The 21,185-nt window shown below is 46.0% G+C and overlaps 1 protein-coding gene across 1 annotated transcript in view; it reads left to right on the top strand.

Annotated features, from left to right (window-relative positions):
• Window positions 1–912: 912 nt before the first annotated feature.
• The window catches only part of LOC115837048 (ATP-binding cassette sub-family C member 11-like), a 43,527-nt gene continuing 23,254 nt past the window's right edge, over window positions 913–21,185 (top strand). Inside the window, 10 exon segments of the mRNA XM_030821829.1 lie at window positions 913–1,096; window positions 1,099–1,115; window positions 2,565–2,798; window positions 9,123–9,296; window positions 10,064–10,211; window positions 10,375–10,523; window positions 11,857–11,964; window positions 14,222–14,473; window positions 16,916–16,987; window positions 19,855–19,979. Coding sequence (XP_030677689.1) covers window positions 913–1,096; window positions 1,099–1,115; window positions 2,565–2,798; window positions 9,123–9,296; window positions 10,064–10,211; window positions 10,375–10,523; window positions 11,857–11,964; window positions 14,222–14,473; window positions 16,916–16,987; window positions 19,855–19,979 — 1,463 coding nt within the window.

The following is a 21,185-nucleotide window of genomic DNA, read 5'->3' as shown; positions in this document are numbered from 1 at the left end:
AACTCAAGTTCTATCAGATTTCTCCTTTAGATGCAATGTGTGGACCTTGTTTGGATCTTGATTCAGGGAAACTAACTTTATAAAGACATGTTTAAATAGAGAAATTTCAATACAGACTGGGCATTAAATGCCGTTAAGTAATTATTGTTACTGTGGTGTTATTTTACTTTATTTTATTTTTTTGAGACAGAGTCTCGCTCTGTCACCCAGGCTGGAGTGCAGTGGCACCATCTCGGCTCACTGGTTCAACTTGCCTCCCAGGTTCAAGCCATTCTCCTGCCTCAGCCTCCCGAGTAGCTGGGACTACAGGCGCCTGACTGTAGTATTATTTTATTCTTACTATTTTTTTTTTTGGTTTGTTTTTTGTATTTTTTGAGATAGAGTTTCACTCTGTCACCCAGGCTGGAGTGCAGTGGCATGATCTCGGCTTACTGCAACTTCTGCCTCCTGGGTTCAAGCAATTCTCCTGCCTCGGCCTCCCGAGTACCTGGGATTACAGGCACATGCCACCGTGTCAACTAATTTTCGTATTTTTAGCAGAGACAGGGATTTCACCATGTTGACCAGACTGGTCTCGAACTCCTGACCTCAAGTGATCCCCCCCGCCTTAGCCTCCCAAAGTGCTGGGATTACAGGCATGAGCCACTGCGCCTGGCCCTGTGCTATGGTTTTTTAAAGGACTTTATCTGAAAGAGATATATACTGAAGCGTTTACAGATAAAATGATATGATGACTGAGATTCGCTTCAAATCCTCCAGGAAACAAAAGTCAAAGGGAAGAGACATGAAACAAAAATGTCAAACATTTTTAATTCTGGAAAGGGGGATGAGTACTCAGAAGATTACTGCATTGTTCTATTCTGTTATGTTTGAAAATTTCTGCAACAAAGCTCCTGGCTAGCAAGAACTAGGATGTTTGGATGTCACATGCAAAGAGATTCCACCAGTTCCATTATCCTCTTTTCAAGGCTTCACCACCTTTGGGAAGAAGAAGTCTTAAGGCGAGGGATTGAAAAAGCTTCAGTGCTTCTGGTGATGCTGAGGTTCCAGAGAACAAGGTTGATTTTCGATGCACTTCTGGGCATCTGCTTCTGCATTCCAGTGTACTCGGGCCAGTAAGTGGCAGACTTGGTGAGGTCTGGGGGACTCTAGGCTTCAGAGGTTTAGAAATGGAACTGCGGGCATGTTCAAGTCCATGCCAGGAGTTAGAGATGCATTTGTCTTTCGGTTGCTATCTAGAAAATGAAGACCTTTTGAGGACAGTAGAGCATGGTGGTTAGGAGTAGCTAACCACCAAGGAGTGGCCCTATAGCCACTGCTTGGGTTCAAACCATGTCCCTGCCACTTAGCTGCTGGGTGACTTCGAGCAGTATAGTCACGCTCTCTGCACCTTGGTTTCCTCATGGAATCCCATGGCACCCTCAGGTGTAGACCTTATGGAAACCCTTGCATGTAAAATGGAGAGCTGCCTCATAGGGTAACATTAAATGAGATAAGTATATAAAGCATTTAGAACATGGCCTGGCTCAGCACATGTTAGCTCCTCTGAGAAATGGCTGAGCAACTCTGGGAATGTAGGTAGCAGGAAATAATGGTCTTCTCCAGGTAACATGGTTGGGACAAGTGGGCTCTATTTCCCATCATTCTCCAGTTCCTCAGCCCAAGAGTCTCATATGAGAGAAAGAGTCTGATTGGCCAGCTGGGGTCACATGATCACTGGTTGGCCAGAAGAAGTGGGGTACTTTGATTTACAGTCCAGCCTAGACTGCACCAACGGGGGAGGTGGGAGTCTTGCCAGAAGAAAACTGAGGCACTGGTACCAGCTAAGGGGAGGTGAATGTAGGTCAGGAAGAAACAGCAGTTGATGACAGAACGGAGATAACTGAGTCGGGTGACAGTTAGGTGTTGGGTCCTCTAGATCCACTCTCCATCATTTTCCATCCTGCCCTGTGCCCCTAATGTGGATCACATTAATGGGCCCCCACTGCCCTCTGGCTTCTGGTTGGGGTTGACCGGAGGGAGATTCTAACAGGAGACTGGAAGGAGGGAGAAGATGAGGTCAGGATACATATTCCCAGGCGGCCTCCCTCCTTGTCCTTGGATGCTGGTGACCAGAGCTCCTGTCCAGACCCTCTCTGCGTGCCTCACCCCTTTTGGGCCACAGAACCTTTTCCTGCTCTTGCCCCTTAGGTCTAAGGAGGCCACTGTTCCCTGCTGTCACCAGCTCCATGGTGCTCCACCAGGCCTTGTTGGATTTCCTATATTCTGTCCACACCTTTGTAAAGCCACTTTGCTAACTCCTAAACCACTGTTTTGTGTGTGTCCCCTGTCTCCTGTCAGGATGAGGACAGCCACCTAAGGTTGCAGAACTGGGTCAGTTGAACTCCTAAGTCTCCTCCAACTGGACCTTAACCTTCTTGAGGGCAGGATTGTACTTGAGTCAGTTTTGATCCTTCAACAAACCCCCAGCATGAATCAGACCTTCCAACCCTTCTTCCAGCAACAAAACATCAAACGTGTTTGGCAGGGTGGTCTGAATGATCCAAACTCCCATTTCCTTGTAGATATTGATTATACCAAAGATCCTAGAATATTCAGAAGAGCAGTCGGGGAATGTTGTCCATGGAGTGGGACTCTGCTTTGCCCTTTTTCTCTCCGAATGTGTGAAGTCTCTGAGTCTCTCCTCCAGTTGGATCATCAACCAGCGCACAGCCATCAGGTTCCGAGCAGCTGTTTCCTCCTTTGCCTTTGAGAAGCTCATCCAATTTAAGTCTGTAATACACATCACCTCAGGAGAGGTAAGCAGCTGGGACTGCCTATTCTGGGCCATGCTTCCCTACCCTTCCTCCAGACATGACTGCCCTGGGGGCCAAGAGAGGGAGAAAAGGGGGTTAGAAGAGGAAGGAGAAAGAGAAGGAAAATAATTCCTAGGTTGAGTGTGGATAACCATCAACAATTGCCTCTGTGTCATGAAAGCAGGTCAACAATAATGCAGGAAATGCCACTTACATTCAGAGACTAGAGAGGATTTTTCCATTCATTCAACAAGTAGGAACTTTGGGAGGCCCAGGCAGGAGGATTGTTTAAGTCAGGAGTTAAGACTAACCTGGGCAACATGGAAAGACTCCGTCTCTACCAAAAAGCAAAACAAAACAAAAACAAGAATCAGCCATCTGTGGTGGCTCATGTCTTGTAATCCCAGTTGTGGAAGGCCAAGGCAGGAGGATTGCTTGAATCCAGGAGCTTGAGACTAGCCTGGGCAACATGGCAAGACCTATCTCTACTTCCACCCTGCCAAAAAAAAAAAAATATTAGCTGGTCTTGGTGGTGCATGCCTGTAGACCCAGTTACTCAGGAGGCTGAAGTGGGAGGATCATCTGAGCCCAGGGAGGTTGAGGCTGCAGTGAGCCATGATCACGCCACTGCACTCCAGCCTGGGAAACACAGTGACAGCCTGTTCAAAAAAAAAAAAAAAAAAAAAAAAGACAAAAATTAGCCAGGCATGGTGATGTGTACCTGTAGTCCCATCTACTTGAGAGGCTAATGCAGGAGGATCGCTTGAGCCCAAGAGTTCAAGTCTGCAGTGAGCTATTATCACTCCACTGTACTCCAGCCTAGGTGACAGAGTGAAACCCTGTCTCAAACACACACACACACACACACACACACACACACCCCAAATAGTTACTGAGGCCTATTCTGAGCCAGATTATGTTCTAGACCCTGGGGATAGGCCCCTGAACAAAAAGACACAAATCCCAAGTAGAAGCATGTTGGAAAGTGCATCCCCTAAGCCAACCTGAGGGTGAGGGTATGGGAAGACTTGATAGCTTAGCGAAATCTTCCAGGGAAAAGCAATTTTTGGTAACATCTCAGAGTTTTAATTTCCTTATCTGCAAAAAAGGAATCCTTTCACCTGCCTAGTTATTGTTACTGTCCATTCTTACTCTTGCTTTTTTTTTTTTTTTACAGCATAACATGAACAAGCATTGACAGAAATGGAGGAAGAAACTCCAACTTATGACCTATAGTTATGGGGGATACTGGGATTTCATCTATTTCATTTTGATATCTCTATTTTTCTGTGGTTTACCAATTGCCTCGAGGGTTGTGGGTTACTTTGATATTGAAACAGATACTTTAATTTTTGGAAAAGGCAACACTGGTTTGGCTCCTTTCCTTTAAGCGAAACCCCTTTGTGATCTGGCATTAGTCCCTTTCCAGCCTCATCTCTTCCCGTGTCTTCTCCTCTAGCCCTAGCTTGACTTCCTCCTGTCACCTAGGCTGGGCTAACCTCCAGTCATCAAATACACTGGACACATCCCCCTCCTGGTGACTTAGCTTATGTCACTCCCACTCCCAGCCCTTTAAAAATCCCACTCATCCTTCAAGACCCAGTTTAGTTTTCCTCTCCTCCGTGACGGGATCTCCAAACCCAGCCCTCTACTGGCATTCCCTGCTAAGCATTTGCAGTTCTTTTTGCACAAATCTGGCTGCCCTACTAATATGAGCCCCCTTCAAAAACACAAACCATTTCAGATTCATGACCCTGTCTCTCAAAAGGCCCAATACCTGAATTACACAGAACAGATATTCCAAAAACATCTGCTGAGTTATTCATTGCCATCAAGTAGAGGCGTTCCATAAATGCAAGCACTAACAAACATTAGGTATTTATTGGAATCATTGTGGTTACTATTGTTCACCATTTTATTGGTTCTGTGGCCTTAGGTAACTTGTTCAGCCTCTCTGAAGCTGTGGAATAATAATAGAACCAACCTCATGGGATTGTTGTCTCATAGGATTCAGTGAGTTTGTACATGTAAAGCATGTAGACAGGGGGTAGTGGTTGACAAGTGTAAGCTGTACAATTAGTGTTAGTTTCCATTGGGCCTTGAGCTCCACTGTCCTCCTGCACTTGACCGACAGCTAAAAGATCTCCCTGTTTATCTCAGGAAAGTCATAGTAACAACCCCTAACTTACTCTTAGCCATACATTGCTCCAAGTCATTACTTACATTCGCTTGGTCAGTTCTCTAACATCCCTCTGTGTGGCAGGTTCTGTTATTGTCCCCATTGTCGCGAAGGAGGAAACTGAGGCAAGGAAAGGGTAGGTAACTTGTACAAGGTCGTGTGATTGCTAAGTGCTGAGGCCTGAATTTGGACATGGTGCCTGGCTGCAGAGTCCAGGTCTTTAACCCTTGCAGTCACCTGCCTCACTAAGGAGCCCTGTGCTAAGGCCTAGCTTGGTTCCTTTCTGTATATTCTGAGCACCTGCTGTATGCAAAATCCAGTTTCCTCAAACATCTTCACAGAAGCATAAAACAAAATGGTCTATTTGAGAGTGGAGATGGAAGTAATTTCTGAAGTAAGGATTTCTAGGCAGTTGCTTATATGCATTTTAATTTAATTCAATTAATTAATTTATTTTTGAGCTGGAGTTTCCCTATTGTTGCCCAGGCTGGAATGCAATAGTGCAATCTTGGCTCACTGCAACCTCTGCCTTCTGAGTTCAAGCGATTCTCCTGCCTCAGCCTCCCGAGTAGCTGGGACTACAGGTGTGTGCCACCATGCCTGGCTAATTTTTGTATTTTTAGTAGAGGCGGGGTTTCACCATGTTGGCCAGGCTGGTCTCAAACTCTTGACCTTAGGTGACCTGCCTACTTTGGCCTCCCAAAGTGCTGGGATTACAGGCATGAGCCACAGCTCCCAGCCTACATTTTATTTTTAAATTAATTAAAAAAAATTTTTTTACTTAAAAACATTTCTTTGTCCTTTCTCTTGCACTAAAATTAATTTTTAAAAAAGATCTGAATACATTCTCCTTGGAAACAAAATAAAATAGTATAGAAGTTGCCTTAGGCCTAGTTTCTTCCCCTGTGCCCGGAGATTAGCACCATTAGCAACTTGGTTTTTGTCCTTCAGACCTTTTAAAGCACATTTGACTGGACGCGCTGGCTCACACCTGTAATCCCAGCACTTTGGGAGGCCAAGTTGGATGAATTGCTTGAGTTCAGTAGTTCGTGACCAGCTTCGGCAACAGAGAGAAACCCCATCTCTACCAAAAATGCAAAAAGTTAGCTGGGCGTGGTGGTGTGAGCCTGTGGTCCCAGCTACTTGGGAGGCTGAGGAAGGAAGATGGCTTGAGCCCCGAAGGCATAGGTTGCAGTGAGCCGAGATTGTACCACTGCACCCCAGCCTGGACAACATAGTGAGACCCAGTTTCAAAAAAAAAAAAACAAAACCCAAAACCAAAACAGTCCATTTAGGTACACATGCAAGTTACCCATAAAAAGCACTGGGTTTTGTGTTTGTGTATTTTTATGTAAGTGGTACTATGTTTTACATAGTGTCCTCCTCTTGGTTCTGCCAATAGAAAATGTAGAACATAGCTTTTGGGGGATTTTTTACATCGATGATACTACATCTTTGTGTTGCTTTGTAGCTTTCCCTCCTGCTTATTGTGACTGAGCTTTCCAGAGCTTTCCAGTTAGCACACATAGATCGTCCTTATTTGTATTAGTCCATTTTCATGCTGCTGATAGAAACATACCCAAGACTGGGTAATTTATAAAGGAAAAGAGGCTTAGTGGACTCACAGTTCCACGTGTCTGGGGAGGCCTCACAATCATGGCGGAAGGTGAAAGGCACATCTTACATGGTGGCAGACAAGGGAGACTGAGAGAGCTTGTGTAGGGAAATTTCCCTATATAAAACCATCAGATCTTGTGAGACTTAGTCACTGTCATGAGAATGGTCCCTCCCACAACATATGGTAATTGTGGGAGCTACAATTCAACATGAGATTTGGGTGGGAACCCAGCCAAACCATATCATTATTTTTTTCAGTGATGCTGAATCATAATTATAGTACTTTTGACATGCCTGAATAAAGTGCTATGTATGCATTATCTAGCACCGTTCTCAAATCAATATGAGAAAGCAGGTTGTATTATTATTTCCATTTCACTGATGAGGTGACAGAGGCACAGAGACATGGAGTAACTTGTCTGTGGTTGCACAGCTAGTAAATGACAAGTCTGGGGCATGAGCTCTGACAGTTTAGCTCTAGGACCCAAGATTACCTACTGCTTCTGGGGTGACTTTGTTGTTGTCTGAGACAGGTTCTCACTCTATCACCCAGGCTGGAGTGCAGTGGTGCCATCATAGCTCACTGCAGTCTGGACCTCCTGGGCTCCAGCAATCATCCTCTCTCAGCCTCCTGAGTAGCTAGGACTACAGGCACACACCACCATGCTTGGCTACTTTTTAATTTTTTTTAGAGATGGGATCTTGCTATGTTGCCCAGGCTGGTCTTGAACTCCTGGCCTCAAACAATCTTCCTGCCTCAGCCTCCCAGAGTGTTGGGATCATAGACATAAGCCACTTTGCACAGCCTGGGATGGACTTTTTAAATCTTTTTCCACCAATTTGTAAGATGTTTCCAGCATTTGGCTGGTGTAAGCAGTGCTGTAATGAACATCCTTGTATGTGCTTCATCTAACACGTGTGAATGTTTCGCAACAGAAAAATGAAATTGCCAGATCATAGAGTTTTGTGCAATTTTTAATTTTAAAAGATACTTTAAAATTGCCCTTCAGAGTGGCTATACCAATTTATGCTCCCTAATGTACTTTTAAATGTTTTAAAGGCTCCCACTAGGGCACGTCCTGGAAACTGGAAGGAGTTTAGGTGAAAGTTAAAAGCAAATCACTTTGTAAGGGATTCCGACTGGCAATTCTAGAAAACATTAGTGAATTGTTCTTTAAAGATTTCCTGATTTGGAATGTAAGTTTTTGTGTTTGTGTTTTTGTTTTGAGACTGGGTCTCATTCTCCTGCTCAGGCTGGAGTGCAGTGGCATGATTACAGCTCACTGCAGCCTTGATCTCCCGGGCTCAAGTAATCCTCCTGCCTCAGCCTCCTGAGAAGCTGGGACTACAGGCATGTGCCACCATGCCCGGCTAATTTTCCTACTTTTTGTAGAGACGGTGTTTCACCATGTTGTTCAGGCTGGTGTCAAACTCCTGGGCCCAAGTGATCCACCCACCTTGGCCTCCCTGTGCCCGGCCAAATGTTACTTTTTATATAGCGTTGAGCCAGGCAGTATATGTGGGAGGAGGGAAGTAGGCAGAATAATCTGTAACAAAAAAGAAAAAAAAGGAGAAAATTTAATTAATATTACTATTAGTAGTAGAATGAATAGAATTGAGTGAAGAATAGAAGCAATTCTCTGGAATATAGATATTAGTGGTGTTACCAAGCAAAAGGGGCTCACTGCCTAATGTGCTAGAAGCCAATACTTTGACACTGGGTTTTTGAGAAAAGAAAAGCTTTTTATTGCAAATTGGCTCACAAGGAGACAGGAGTCCAGCCCAGATCTGTCTCCTTGTGCTTGCTTTAAGACAGCGATTTTATTAGGAAAGATTTAAGGGGTTGATTCTGAGATTAGTAGGTGATTGGTGGAATGAGAGGGGAGGTCTGAAAAGCCCTTGTATATATGCAATGATCTCTTCATGTGTCTTCATGGGTCCCATTTGCAAATTCATGGGGAATTAGTATGAAATATGTGGTGGAAATTTAGGCTGTGACGTTAGCAAGCTGGTTCTGCACAGACTATAGTTAGCCATACTGGTTCCACCGATTTTAGCCAGTTCTGTTATCTTACAAGCAGAGGGACTTTCAGCAAGTTGTTTCTTTCTGTAACTGCTATCCTACAAACTCAAGAATTTCTGTTAGTTACTGGTTTCTTTAACTCTTTGGGGCATGGTTTCAGTAGCAGTAGTAATAGTAGTAGTATTAGTTGTAAAAAAAATCCCTTTTATTGAGCACATTCTATGTGTGCAGACACTTTCCATGTCATTGAAATCTCACAAAACCCATATAAAGTAAGTATAATTATTCCAGCTTTACAGATGGAGAAGCTGAGGCTCAGAGTGGTAAAGTAACTTGTTGAGAGTCACACAGTCAGACAAGAAAGATGTGAACCTGGGGTGTCTGTCTCTACTCTTCCACCCTGCCTTTCAAGCCTTCCTGCTAGGAAAGGGCATGGGGAGGCCACCTGCCACCCCTTCTGGGTACCCAGGGAGGTGACACCTGTGCCCGTCGACTTGCTATCTTGCAGGCCATCAGCTTCTTCACCGGTGACATAAGCTACCTGTTTGAAGGGGTGTGCTATGGACCCCTAGTACTGATCACCTGCGCATCGCTGGTCATCTGCAGCATTTCTTCCTACTTCATTGTTGGATACACTGCATTTATTGCCATATTATGCTATCTCCTGGTTTTCCCACTGGAGGTAATGTCTTTCTTTGTCACCCATGATGCTGGGCCCCAGAAGTCCCAGGGCTCTGGAATCTGGGATAGCTCTGAGTGAGAACATTGATTCTTGTTGAACTTTCAATCCATTGTGGTTAAGATTCAGCTCCACTCCCTACTTCAAACTATTCTCCAGCCACAGCATTTGGTTAATAAGTAAATAAGAGGTGAATGTGATGTGCAAAGTCTACCTCGTAGCTTTCTATGGGAGATTATCTGCTTCGACAACTTTCCTTTGCAGACAATCTCTCTGCGAGATTTTTGTTCCATCTCTTCTACCCAGAATGTGTTGATGTAATAACACAGCCAGCATTTAACATTTGTCTGAGCACAGTATAATGGGGAAAGGGAAGCATATTTGTTGCCAAAGATTCAGGTGAAATAAAATTGAGAAAACGGAAATGATTCTTGGATTATGTGTGCTCTGAATTATTGAAATCGAGTGTTTTCCTGAGTGCAATCACTCTGATCGAAAGGTGATTTTAATTATTAGAGGGTTTAGGGTTCCAGAAGTCAGAGGAACCATTTCGGTTTAGTTTCTGTCTAAGTAGCCATAGCCTGGCTTGGGACTCAGGAAAGAAATGTCCCTGGGATGCTCTAAGGCATGGTGGCCTGGAGAGCTTCGATTGGAAAACCTCTCTTTGGAAATACACCCAGTTGCCCTACTTATGCCAGGCTGAATTCCCCTGCCCTTGTCAAAGGAAGCCCTTGCAGATCAACTCCAAACTTGCTGTATCCTGACTCCAGGTATTCATGACAAGAATGGCTGTGAAGGCTCAGCATCACACATCTGAGGTCAGCGACCAGCGCATCCGTGTGACCAGTGAAGTTCTCACTTGCATTAAGCTGATTAAAATGTACACATGGGAGAAACCATTTGCAAAAATCATTGAAGGTATGGAAAGTCTGACTCTCTGCTCCAAACCTGGTGATGGCATGGTGAGCCAAGCCCCTCTCACCTCCTGGGGATTTTTTTTTTAATGCTTTGGGGATGGTGCTGGGCTCTTTGGAGAATGTTCTTGTGGTTATCTTTGGTGTATTTCTTTTTTATTTCCCAGACCTAAGAAGGAAGGAAAGGAAACTATTGGAGAAGTGCGGGCTTGTCCAGAGCCTGACAACTACAGCCTTGTTCATCATCCCCACAGTGGCCACAGTGGTCTGGGTTCTCATCCACACATCCTTAAAGCTGAAACTCACAGCGTCAATGGTAAGGGTTTGGGGGGCTTTGTTTTCTCCCCATCATGATTGGGAGTTTTCTCATGTGTCCTTTTTTAGCCATGCCCCTCAAAGGTCTGAAGGCTTTGTAAATGAATATTATATGTTGATTTTGATTTTCCAGACAAAAGTACAGTGCTGTCTTCCATCTCAACCAATCTGAAAAAGTGACATCTTGGATAGCCCTGTGGGCGGGCTGGATAGCAGAACCATCGGGGGGTGTGGGGGAGGTGGTACTTGTAGTTAAAATTCTGGCAATTTAAATTACACCTTGAGGTTGTGGAGTTCCTCTAATCCCTAAATAAGGGCCCTGGAAGTGCACTTTAAATACAAAGGTATAGCTTCTTCGGTCCTTCCCTTTGTGGTCGGAACCTGGCCCTGAGAAGTGGCAGCTGCCTTTCAGTGTTAGGAATCCCAGCTCTTTGAGCAGAATAAGACAGGGTGCTGCTCTTGGAGGGGTGGTAATCCAACTGGGGAGGCCAGGAGGCAGCACCCAGAGCAAGAAGGGAAGCATTTGAGAGTCTGCAGCCAAGGGGTTGTGTGTGCCCCAGATGGCTGGCCCCTCTGCTTGGCTCAGGCACGCACCAGGAAAACACCCCTGAGAAGTCTGAGGGTGTTGGGGGCGCTATAGAAGGAATACTTTCAGAGGTACTTGAGGCTCACACTGAGATGACACAAGGCAGGTCTAGACGAAGGCATTCCTGCTCCATTGGAGTTCATTTTTGGATGAAGCCAGGAGAAGAAAGGAGGAGAGATGGGCATGGATTGGAAGGTTCTTTCGGCACCTCCAGGAGGGCACCTTCTGGGGTCCTGAGAGCCTAAGGTGTTTTGCTATAGTCACAGTGCAGCATGGGCCAGGCATAAAGGGTAAGGAGATGTCGAATGTTAGAAAGAAAACAAACATCTAAGGCAAAGAAGAAGAAAAAAGACCTTGACAGCAAGAATAGCACCAAGCTACATTGAAAGGAAGCAATGCTCACTCACATGAATTTTCTTGTTTTTTCCCAACTTTATTCCTGTATGCACTTTATGATTTTTCTCACTATGCCAATGCGGAAACTGGGCTGTGGTAGGAGCAACCTGCCCAAAGCCAGAGATGTCAGTGGCTAAGCTGCAACAGGGACTAGGCCTTTGACTCTAAGACTCCAAGACGAGTGCTCTTTTCCCAGCTTTTTCCAGTCTCCCCCGAACACTAGCTTAGCCTCTGTTGGATGAAGCAACTGCTTGTTGGATGCTGAGGATGTGGCTCAGGGATGCGGGTCCCAGGGAATGGAGGAAGCAGGAAGGGCCACGACCCTTTACCTCCTCCTCCCCTTCTTATCCAGGCCTTCAGCATGCTGGCCTCCTTGAATCTCCTTCGGCTGTCAGTGTTCTTTGTGCCTACTGCAGTCAAAGCCCTCACGAATTCCAAGTCTGCAGTGATGAGGTTCAAGGTAGGTCATCAGGGGACTGGCTGTAGGCCCCCTGCTTGGACACTCCTCTGCCTTCAGCCCCTGTGATGTTCCTCCTGAACACGTCCCCTGGCCAAGGCCTAGGTCGAGAAAGGGATTAGCTAACTCAGTGACCTCCTGTGCCAAGGCTGGTGTGGAGCCTGGGAAGACAGGTGAATCGGGTCAGGTCTCAGTCCCCAAAGAGATCTTAGGATAGTGTGTCCAAACCAGGTCTCAGACAGATGCTCTGCAGACTTTATCCAGGTTTGCATAGAGTTACCCCAATAGATAGTTTTGTTTTAGAAAAACACCGTAGATGTTGCTTGTATTGAAAAACTTGGACATTTTATGCAAAAACCCAGATTTTTAATTCTCTTGAATGATTAGAAGATCTACTGACCCTCGACCACATTCTACCATGGCCACAGGCCACTGGAGTTTAGGCGATAGCTGCCCTGTTTAGATGGAGGCATTTAGCTGCAGTTTGCTGCAGTCTCTACCATACCCTATTGCACCTCCAGGCCTGGAGCTGCATTTTACTTACCATTTATCATCTTAGAAATGGTCCACTTCCCTTATTTACATAGCTGGCATCTAGTTTGAAAACCCTAATCTAAACCAATTTTTAAAAGTCATTTTGTAGTCACTCCACTTTTACGTGCATGCAGTCCATGACCTATTATCACTCATTCACTCATTCATTCATTAATGCAAAACATGTTTATTGAGCTCCTACCACAAGCCAGGCACTGAGAATACTGCATTGAACAGGGGTCCCTGCTGTCAGGGAGTTCTGATTTGGTATTGGAAACAGACAATTAACAAGTAAATTAATGATCAAAGAGGATTAGATCAGATCACATGAAGAGCCATGATGCCAATAAAACAATGTGATGTCCTAGAGCAAGCTTGTCCAACCTGGGTCACAGGTCACATGCGGCCCAGGATGGCATTGAATGTGGCCCAACACAAATTTGTAAACTTTCTTAAAACGTTAGGTGATTTTTATTTTTGCTATTTTTTTTTTTTTTAGCTCATTAGCTGTCATTGATGTTCGTGTATTTTCTGTGTGGCCCAAGACAATTCTTCTTCCAGTGTGCCCCAGGGAAGCCAAGGGATTGGACACGCCTGTTCTAGGGAGTACGTTGGGGAGGGCTGGGGGTTCCTAGGAAGAGCCTGTTTAGGGAAGGCCCCTGCGAAGGTGACTTTGAATGATGATGACCAGGCTGAGGAAACAGCAAGTGTGAAAGCCCTGAGGCTGGAATGAACTTGGCTGCTCTGAGTAACAGAAACAGTGCTTTGCTTATCACCAGCCCAGCGCACTTCCCTGACTTCTCAGCAGCTATAAGAAGGCTCCTGCTGCTGCCTTCCTTCCCATGGGACACTGGGTTCGCCCATTCATTCTCCCCCTCTGTGCCTGTTTTCACCTGTGGAGGGGGCAGAGATGAGGAAGCCACAATCTGAGCTCAGAAGGGTGGGTAAGAGAGTCCAAAATGTCAGGAAGCATCCTTCTAGATCTCTTAAGCATATCTCTAGGTAGGGATATGTGAATGTAACCTGACTTCCATAGGATCATACTCCCCTCCCATTCTTTTAATTGCTAGAATTTATGTAGTTCAACCCTTGTGCTTTATAGACAGGGAGCTGGAGATGCAGAGAGAATTGACCTGCTAATGGTCACCTTTTGAAATGTATGACCCCAAATGACCTTTCCCCAGTATGGGACACAGACAGAGCTTTTTATTTTCAATAGCTACAAGTAGATTTTTTTTTTTTTTAAAGAGATGGAAGTCTCGCTATGTTCCCCAAGCTGGTCTTAAACTCCCGAGCTTAAGCAATCCCCTCACTTGGCCTCCCAAAGTGCTAGGATTACAGACATAAGCCATTATGTCCAGCCCAATAGAAATAGAATTTAATTAGAAAAACATCAATCCTATGAGTCAATGGCTATCATCACTTGGGACGAGGCTAATGTAGGTTAGGCCTTAGTCAACCTCCTGAGTGCAGAGTTGCAGTTGATAGTGCAGTGTTTGCAAATATGGAAGAGTGGCCCGGTGGTCTGAAATTTGGAAAACACTGACCTAGAATTTTCACCCACAGAAACTGGCCTTTCCTAACTGGTGGTACTTCTGCGAACTTTTACTGCTTATTAGAAATTCACAAAACCATACCAACTGGCAGGCTTGTAAAACTGGGAACACATTCCTGCTGAACTAAAGAACTGTATTCCTCCTCCCTCTATTTCTTTTTGTCTTTACAGAAGTTTTTCCTCCAGGAGAGCCCTGTTTTCTATGTTCAGACATTACAAGACCCCAGCAAATCTCTGGTCTGGGAGGAGGCCACCTTGTCGTGGCGACAGACCTGTCCCGGGATTGTCAATGGGTCATTGGAGCTGGAGAGGAACGGACACGCTTCTGAGGGGATGACCAGGCCTAGAGATGCCCTCGGGCCAGAAGAAGAAGGGAACAGCCTGGGCCCAGAGTTGCACAAGATCAACCTGGTGGTGTCCAAGGTAGCCTTGTTCAGGCCATGCAGGCAGGCCAGCTGGCAGGCTCTCAGGACCTGAGGCTAGGAGCTTGGCCAGGTGCCCCACCATTTCCTTGGTTAAAAACTGCCCTCTCCAAGATCTCTCCCTTTAAAATTCGAATTTTTCATGGAGGGCAAACACAGGATATCGTTCATTTTTTAATGTGAATTAATCTATCATTTAAAATTTTTTTGGCTTAGGTAAGACCCAAAATAATATGAGAGTACTGTGTGCTTGTCCTTGGAAGGACCAAGGACACAGAAAGGAGAAGGGAAAGGAGACCCAGCTAACATTTATTACATTCCTCGTATGTGCCAAGCACTATCCTGTGTTTGAATTTGGTTATTCTGTGAACTCACCTTATCTGGCTCTTTCTCTGCCTAATGTTTACAAAGATTAGCTTCCTGCTGTCTCCTCTTCGCCCTTCCTCTTTTCTTCTCTGTTATCTATTAATGTAGATATTGATATCTTATAATAATTGATATAGAATAGATATAGATATCGATCTATATATAATGATAAATGTCTAAAAATAGATCATATCTAGTAGTAATAGGTGTTAATATCTAATATCTACTGTCTCTTATCTATTTATACTTTCTTCCTTGGTGATCATCTCTAGCCCTGCGGTTTGAAATTCTATCTCTGTGCTATTATCTCTAGCCTTGAAGTCTCTTCTGGACTCCAGACTCAACTGCCTATTTAATATCTCTCTTAAATGTCCATCAAGCATTTAAAATGAAATAAGGTTTTGATATTCACCCCCTTTGATGAGTTCCCCAAATCTTCCTTCTCCTGGGAGATGGCACCATCATCTTTCCAGTGGTTGAGAACCTGGAAGTCACACTTGATTCCTTTCCTTCCCTCCCTCGAATCCAATCCACCAGCAAGGCCCGTCAGCTTGACTTCCACATCTGCTCCAAACCTGCCACCCTCACCATAGCCCCTCCACTGCCCTATCCCTGCCACTGTCACACCGCTCCCAGAACCTCCTCATCCACCTCTCTGCTCCCACTTTTGCCTTCTTATGAGCCTTCTACCATGCAGCAGACAGAGGGATTTTCCTTTTTTAAATAATTAATATATATTTTTTCTTTCAATAGCTTTTGGGGTACAAGTGGGTTTTGGTTAGACGGAGGAGTTGTATAGTGAAGTCAAGATTTTAGTGCACCCGTGACCTGATAGAGTGCATTGTACCCTATAGGTAGTTTGTATCTCTCACCCCACTCCCACCCTCTGTCTCTGTGAGCCTCCAAAATCCATTATATCAGGGGTCTCCGACACCTGGGCGGTAGACCCGCACTGGTCCACAGCCTGTTAGAAACCAGGCCGCACAGCAGGAGGTGAGCAGCAGGCCAGTGAGCATCACTGCCTGAGCTCCACCTCTTGTCAGATCAGCGGCAGCATTAGATTCTCATAGGAGCGCGAACCTTATTGTGAAGTGTGCATGTGAAGGATCCAGGTTGCACGCTCCTTATGAGAATCTTGCCTGATGATCTGAGGTGGAACAGTTTCATCCTGAAACCAATCCCCTGCCATCACTCAGTTGGTGGAAAAATTGTCTTCCACGAAACTGGTCCCTGGTGCCAAAAAGGTTGGGGACTGCTGCATTATACTATGACAGAGGGATCTTTCTAAAACATAAACCAATTCAAGTCACTCTCCTTAAACCCTTCAGTGACTTTTCACTGCCTTTAGAGCCTGGGTTCCTCGAAATCTGTACCTGTACCTCTGAACTCTTTCCCACCAGTGTTCTCACAGCTCTTGGGCAGCAATGACGCCTGCTCTGTAGAAGCCTTCCCTGGCTGACCCATCTAAAATTGCCTCAACCCCCAATACTCTGTCTGTCATAAGAGCTGACTTCATTTTACTCATATCACTTATCTCCATCTGGTATTTATTTATTTATGTAGTCTGTCTGTCTTCCCATCCCCTCAGCTTATATTCTGAGCTCAATGTGAAGTTTTTTCTTCATTACTGGGTCCATAGAGGAAACTCAGATCACTATTTGATGGATGAATGAATGTTTCAATAAATGAATGCATGCATGCATGCAGGAAATTCTGTGAGGCTGGCTTCTTTATTCCCATTTAACAAATGGAGAAACTGAGGCCCAGAGAGGCTAAGTGGCTTTCCCAGGATTGCTGCATAGAATAGACACCAATCTGGAATTCAGGGTTCTTGCCACCCCTGAGTTCCCCTCTGCCTTTCCCTTGTGATCTCCTTCTCTCGGGTCACCCCGCCTGCCTCCAGGGACTGCACACAAAGCTCCTCTTGAGCTTTGCTTGTCTGAGGAGTCTTGGGCTCTGTGTGGTTATTTTGTTTTCTGTGTGTTGTTTCGGGTTCTAAATGGTTGAGCCGCCATGGGCAGGTGGGTATGCCAGGGCTGTGCTGTCCCAACACTTGTGTGTCCTCCTTGGCTTGCAGGGGATGATGTTAGGGGTCTGCGGCAACACGGGGAGTGGTAAGAGCAGCCTGTTGTCAGCCATCCTGGTGGAGGTAAGTGATCTGTGGCCACATGCGTGCCTGTCTCCAGGCAGTCCAGGCCCTCCCAAGCTCCAGTGCCCCAGGCGGGGCCCCCCACTGCTTTCTTCCTCACAGGGGTCTGAGCAAGTGGGATTTTTATAAATCGAAAATGGTTGTGCTTGCACTGTGCGGAAGGTGCGTGATCAAGGTGGCCCTCTCTCTTCACCTTGTGGCAGCACTCCTGGTGCAAGCTGCCTCTTATGTCACCTGGAGACCTGTCCTCACCTGTGCTCTGTGAGGATACAGGATATTAACTCAAAGTTAATATGATCATACAAATTATTTCACAGGGAGTTGAGTCCAATCTCTCTTCCACACTGCAATAGCCTGTTGCAATGGTCCCTATAAAAAAAAGCATAAAAATCATTTTATAAAGCCAAACTCATAACATTGAGGAGTGGAATGTATGTGCCTTTTAGGATGGCATCGGAAGAGAAATGTGGGGGGAGAAACAGGGAGAAAGAAGGAAGGCAGCCTGGGGAGAGGAGGCCTGCTTGATGGGATGGGGCAGTCATACTCGTACTCCGGCAGTGGGGTACATATGCCTGCTGGGTGCCCTTGCCCTTGAGATTTGAACCCCCCATTCCATCCCCTGTGGGCGAGTTTGAGGTCTGCTGCCACGTGGACATGTGGCTCACACACGCTTTCTCCAGTTTCTTTTTTCTTTCTTTTCTTTCCTTTTTCCCTTCCCTTCCCTTCCCTTCCCTTCCCTTCCCTTCCTTCCTTTCTTTCTTCTTTTTTTTGACACATCCAGTCGGGAGTGCAATGGTGTGATCTCGGCTCACTGCAACCTCTGCCTCCAGGGTTCAGGTGATTCTCATGCCTCAGCCTCCTGAGTAGCTGGGACTACAGGCATGCGCCACCATGCTCAGCTAATTTTTGTATTTTTTGGTAGAGACGTGGTTTCACCATGTTGACCAGGATGGTCTCGAACTCCTGGCCTCCAGTGATCCACCTGCCTCGGCTTTCCAAAGTGCTGGGACTATAGACGTGAGCCACCATGCCCGGCCATTTCTCCAGTTTCAAAAAAAACCCCAAACCCATTCCCCAGATCCTTTGGGGTCACACTGCACACCTTATAACGAACACTAAAAGCACCCATGATGCCTGCTATGCATTTTTGGTCACGTTCCCTCAAGCGTCTTACACCAGCCCTTCCCCGTGGAGCCCCAGCCTCACCCCCTCCTGGGCTGCCATCTCTTTCCCCTCCTTCTTCTACCCACTGTCCCTTGTTCCCCCAACACTGGGAGAAGTTTTCCTTCCTTTCTTCGGCTTTTCCCTCAGCTCCTTCTCCCAAATGAACATTGTCAAACTCATCCCCTCCTTGGAATGCGGTTATGTTACCAAAGCCAGCTCTCTCTTAACACGTGCTGCATGTGGGATGGCCTTTCCCCAGTTTCTTTGCAACTGCAAAGAAGAAAGACTCCATTAAAAAAAATTGTAAAACTAGCTTCAGTACTTACATGCGAAGTCCTGTGCAAAGAGCTTTCCATTTTCCCCTTTAACTCTGGTAACCTCCCATGACAAAGGCATACTCACGATGACCCATTTATAGATGAGTACGTGAGGTTCCGAGAGGTGACTCATCCAAGGTCATGCAGCAGGTAAGGGGTGAGCCAGGGCTGAGTCCCAGGTCCATCTGAGGTCAGAGCTCTGTTCTACATCACAGCAGCATTGCCTGGCAGCTCCAGGCAAGACCACCTCCCTACGTGCCCAGTGGCTTGTCAGTTTCCTATGTAAATGAGCCTGTCACTTTCCTTCTAATAAAGGAAGACAGAGATGCCATTTTAAAGTTTTGTTCTTATTCATTAAAGCCTGGCTTCAAACTAGAAGTAAACATTTTAGGGTATAAAAGAGAAAGGATTAAGAATGATGAGGTCCCATGGCAGGGTGCTGGGGATGAGTGTCTATCTCTATTTGTTTTTAATGTGTTGTTTTGAACTTATGCAGAAAAGCAGGGAGAACACTACAGCAGGGATCCATATACCCACCATCTAGATGCCACAGTTGATAGTTTTTGCATATTTACCTTACTATATAGACATACATTTTGTAGAATACTTTAAATTACACAGGTTATAACACTTTCCATTCTAAATACTTCATCATGATGTCCAAAAGTAAGAACGTTTTTCTACCTAACCATGATAACATTATCCTACCTAACAATAATAATTCCATAATACCCAGGCATGCTCAGAGATAGCCTGGAACTTTTGGTGTGCACGGTAAAGACCATGGAGGCACTGGCAGCCAGGGAATGGGGCTGGGACAAATAAGAGGAAAAAACATTCACGCCTGTAATCCCAGCACTTTGGGAGGCCGAGGCGGGCAGATCACGAGGTCAGGAGATTGAGACCATCCTGGCTAACACGGTGAAACCCTGTCTGTACTAAAAATACAAAAAATTAGCCGGGCGTGGTGGCGGGCACCGGTAGTCCCAGCTATTCAGGAGGCTGAGGCAGGAGAATGGTGTGAACCCGGGAGGCGGAGCTTGCAGTGAGCCAAGATCGCACCACTGCACTCCAGCCTGGGTGACAGAGCGAGACTCCATCTCAAAAAAAAAGAGGAAAAAATGTATGGGTGTCTTTAGTGCAGACCTTGGATTCAGTCCAAGCAGGACCTGGCTGGGCTTATCTCCAGCTGCTTCCACATGTTCTCATGGCCGGTCCCTGGAACTCGCTGGTGGGCCTGGCAGGGCCACATTGAAAGTCCCTTTTACTGAGGAGAGCCCCCAAGGTCCTGGAGGGCAGTGGGGCCCTGGACACTGTGCCTGCTGAGCCAGGCAGGCTCTGTCCCTTGGCCCACTTGGTCCTGAGGCTGGACTCATTCTGCCGCAGATGCACTTGCTTGAGGGCTCGGTGGGGGTGCAGGGAAGCCTGGCCTATGTGCCCCAGCAGGCGTGGATCGTCAGCGGGAACATCAGGGAGAACATCCTCATGGGAGGCCCATACGACAAGGCCCGGTAAGCTCCTGGGAGGGGAAGGGGAGAGCACAGGGCATGTGGCTGGTCTGGGGGCACGTCCAGCTTCAAATGGTAACCTGACAACTGCTAACACTTGTGTGCTCCACTTACACGCATTACCATATTCACCCCTCACTGTGAAAGAAATACCACCATATCAATTTTACAGATGAATCAGCTGAGGCCCCAAGAGGTTAAATAATTTGCCCGAAATCACCCAGGTGGTGGGTGTGATAGATCCAGGATTTGAACCCAGTTGCTTTCAGAAACTTCATGCTCAACTATTAGGCTATATTGGCTCAAAATAGTCAATACACTCTCCCCCTCCAATATTGCTACATTAGAATTTCATTTGTATTCGTTAAATCTTGGCCCCTAAGTGAAAAGGAAAACAAATGGGAGCAATGAGGTTCTGTGAAAAGGAAAACAAATGGGAGCGATGAGGTTCTGTGACATAGAGGAAACCAGTTTGAATCTATGGCCCTGTGGATCTCCCAAGTCTTGTCCATATCCCTCCTTTCCCTCTATGGCCTCTCCCTGCCCTAGAATTCTTGGGTTAACCTGCCCAAGACATGAGATTGGATGTCATGAGTGAAGCCTGTTCAGTGAAGGGTCCAGGAAAACTGCTCTGAATGCTACAGCTACGCTTCCAACTATGGTGGACTCTGACCTGTGACTGTTTGCTTGGTTTTGCAATCTGCCCCCGGGAACAACATAGATATGGAGGTGCAGGAACTGGCTGTCTCTGTCTAGTTGTCCTGTGGACACCTCACAATCATGTCCAATACCAACTCATGGGCACCCTGCCTGCCCAGCCCCATACCCCTGGCTTCTTTTCCCAAATTGTGCAACTCAGTTTAATGGCATCACCCAAACCTTGCACCCCGGGAAGACAGATGTCTCCTCCTCTGATTTCTTCCACATCTAATTGGCCACCGATTGTGAATAAGCCTGTTTCCTACATATCTCTTGTATTTCTGTCTTCTCCATCTCTGCTTCTAGTTCTTTCAGCCTGTGATCTCTTGTTTGAACAGTTCCCACTGCCCCTGCCCTTGGGTCCCTGTCTCTAATCTCCTGCTCTGTTCCACCCCGCATAAGATTGTCTCCAGGGCAATCATCCTAAGTCCCAGCTGAGAATCATCCTAAGTCCCAAGATGAGAATCTTGTCATTGCTCTTCTTTATGGTCTTCTATGAGACTGATAGAA

Source organism: Nomascus leucogenys, chromosome 2 (genome assembly GCF_006542625.1).
Source record: "Nomascus leucogenys isolate Asia chromosome 2, Asia_NLE_v1, whole genome shotgun sequence".
NCBI classification, from domain to species: Eukaryota; Metazoa; Chordata; class Mammalia; order Primates; family Hylobatidae; genus Nomascus; species Nomascus leucogenys.
The sequence above is the reverse complement of the archived record's forward strand: the minus strand, read 5'-3'. Positions and strand labels throughout refer to the sequence as shown.